General features: G+C 26.6%; 1 protein-coding gene across 1 annotated transcript in view; it reads left to right on the forward strand.

Moving 5' to 3' along the window:
• The window catches only part of LOC108574011 (ectopic P granules protein 5 homolog), a 33,532-nt gene that overhangs the window by 15,970 nt on the left and 16,155 nt on the right, over positions 1-1,407 (forward strand). The window contains exons 29-30 of the mRNA XM_017936508.1: positions 867-1,086; positions 1,151-1,360. Of these exons, the coding sequence (XP_017791997.1) occupies positions 867-1,086; positions 1,151-1,360 (430 nt within the window). The remainder of the gene's footprint in view (positions 1-866; positions 1,087-1,150; positions 1,361-1,407) is intronic.

Genomic DNA, 1,407 nt, shown 5'->3' on the forward strand with positions numbered 1-1,407 from the left:
AGAAAAGTCTTACAAAGGTATATGAGTTTACCACTCTTTAATTTGCATATTTATATCTCCAAACATTTATGTATATTATATTGTTTTAATCAGTTTTAAATGCTGAGTTATATATTTGTACAGTTGTTTTATATTATGTTTGAATAATATTATAAATCAGTTCATCTTTAAATTATTTTTATAACCACTTTTTATATTTACACTTAACTCATATGAAAGATTATCTGTTAGAACTTTTTTCTTAAATGCCATTATTTATTTTTGTATTCCATTTTCATTGTTCCTTTGGACTTAAAAAAGCAATTTTATATAAATAATATCTTTGTACTTGAAACCTTATGCACTCTAACATTATACAAAAATGAAAGAAACTTCTATCAAATTATGTTATATGTGTGTTAATAAAAAAAAGTTTCATTTTACACAGCTTTTTAAAATCTACATAAACAATAACTTTCTTATAATTCATATGTATTTCTTGCCATTTACTAATTATCTAACATGCCACATCTAAGCATTATACATATTACAGGTCCATTTTTATTTGCTTTAAGGTTATAAAACCATAAAATATTGTAAGTACATTCCTATAATGAAACCGTTGTTCTACTTTGTACTGTTTATTTTACTTCTCTGTTCAAACCTATGTTTTCACTTGTAAATACATAAACCACGAAGAAAAAAAGGATGCTCCTAACATACAAGTATGTGTACGATATTTCATTTTTGTTATAACTTTAAAATAAATGGAAATGGACCCATAGCATATATGAAATTTCCCATTAGTTTAATTTTGGTGTGTACAATCAATGTAATACTTTTGTTTAAAAATATTAATTATACTTGTAACATTTTAATTTATATAGTAACATGTGAAGATACTTCACCAACATGGGCTTCAGTCTTAACAATTTTACAATTAGTGATACCTCGACAACCACCACTAGAAACTTTCTTAGTTTCTGAGGGAAAACTTCTTGCTTTGTATTTTGTTTTACTTAAACGACTTCCATTATGTCAAGATATTAGAGAAGAAGGAGTGCTTCTCATAAATTTAGTTGACTGGATCTCTGCTATTAAACCAACGTAAGTAATTGGTTATAAAACATGTTTATACTGACAGATTTTCAGTTAAATATATTTTGTTTAGGAATATAAATGAAGAAAAATTACCTCTTCTATGGTCTAAAACTTGTGAATTAGCATATAGACAATGTCAATACAATGAAAATACTAAAATTGCTATTAAAGCCCTTAAAGGTTTAGCACGTTCGTTATTAGCAACAGCCGATGATGGAGGACAGGGATGGGGTATATTAGGTGCCATTGGCCTCAGAAAAGGGTCTCATCTTTCAACTAGGTAAGTTCAACAATTGATAATTATAGATAATATTTTTCATTTACATA

Source organism: Habropoda laboriosa, unplaced genomic scaffold (genome assembly GCF_001263275.1).
Source record: "Habropoda laboriosa isolate 0110345459 unplaced genomic scaffold, ASM126327v1 scaffold200, whole genome shotgun sequence".
Classification (NCBI taxonomy): domain Eukaryota; kingdom Metazoa; phylum Arthropoda; class Insecta; order Hymenoptera; family Apidae; genus Habropoda; species Habropoda laboriosa.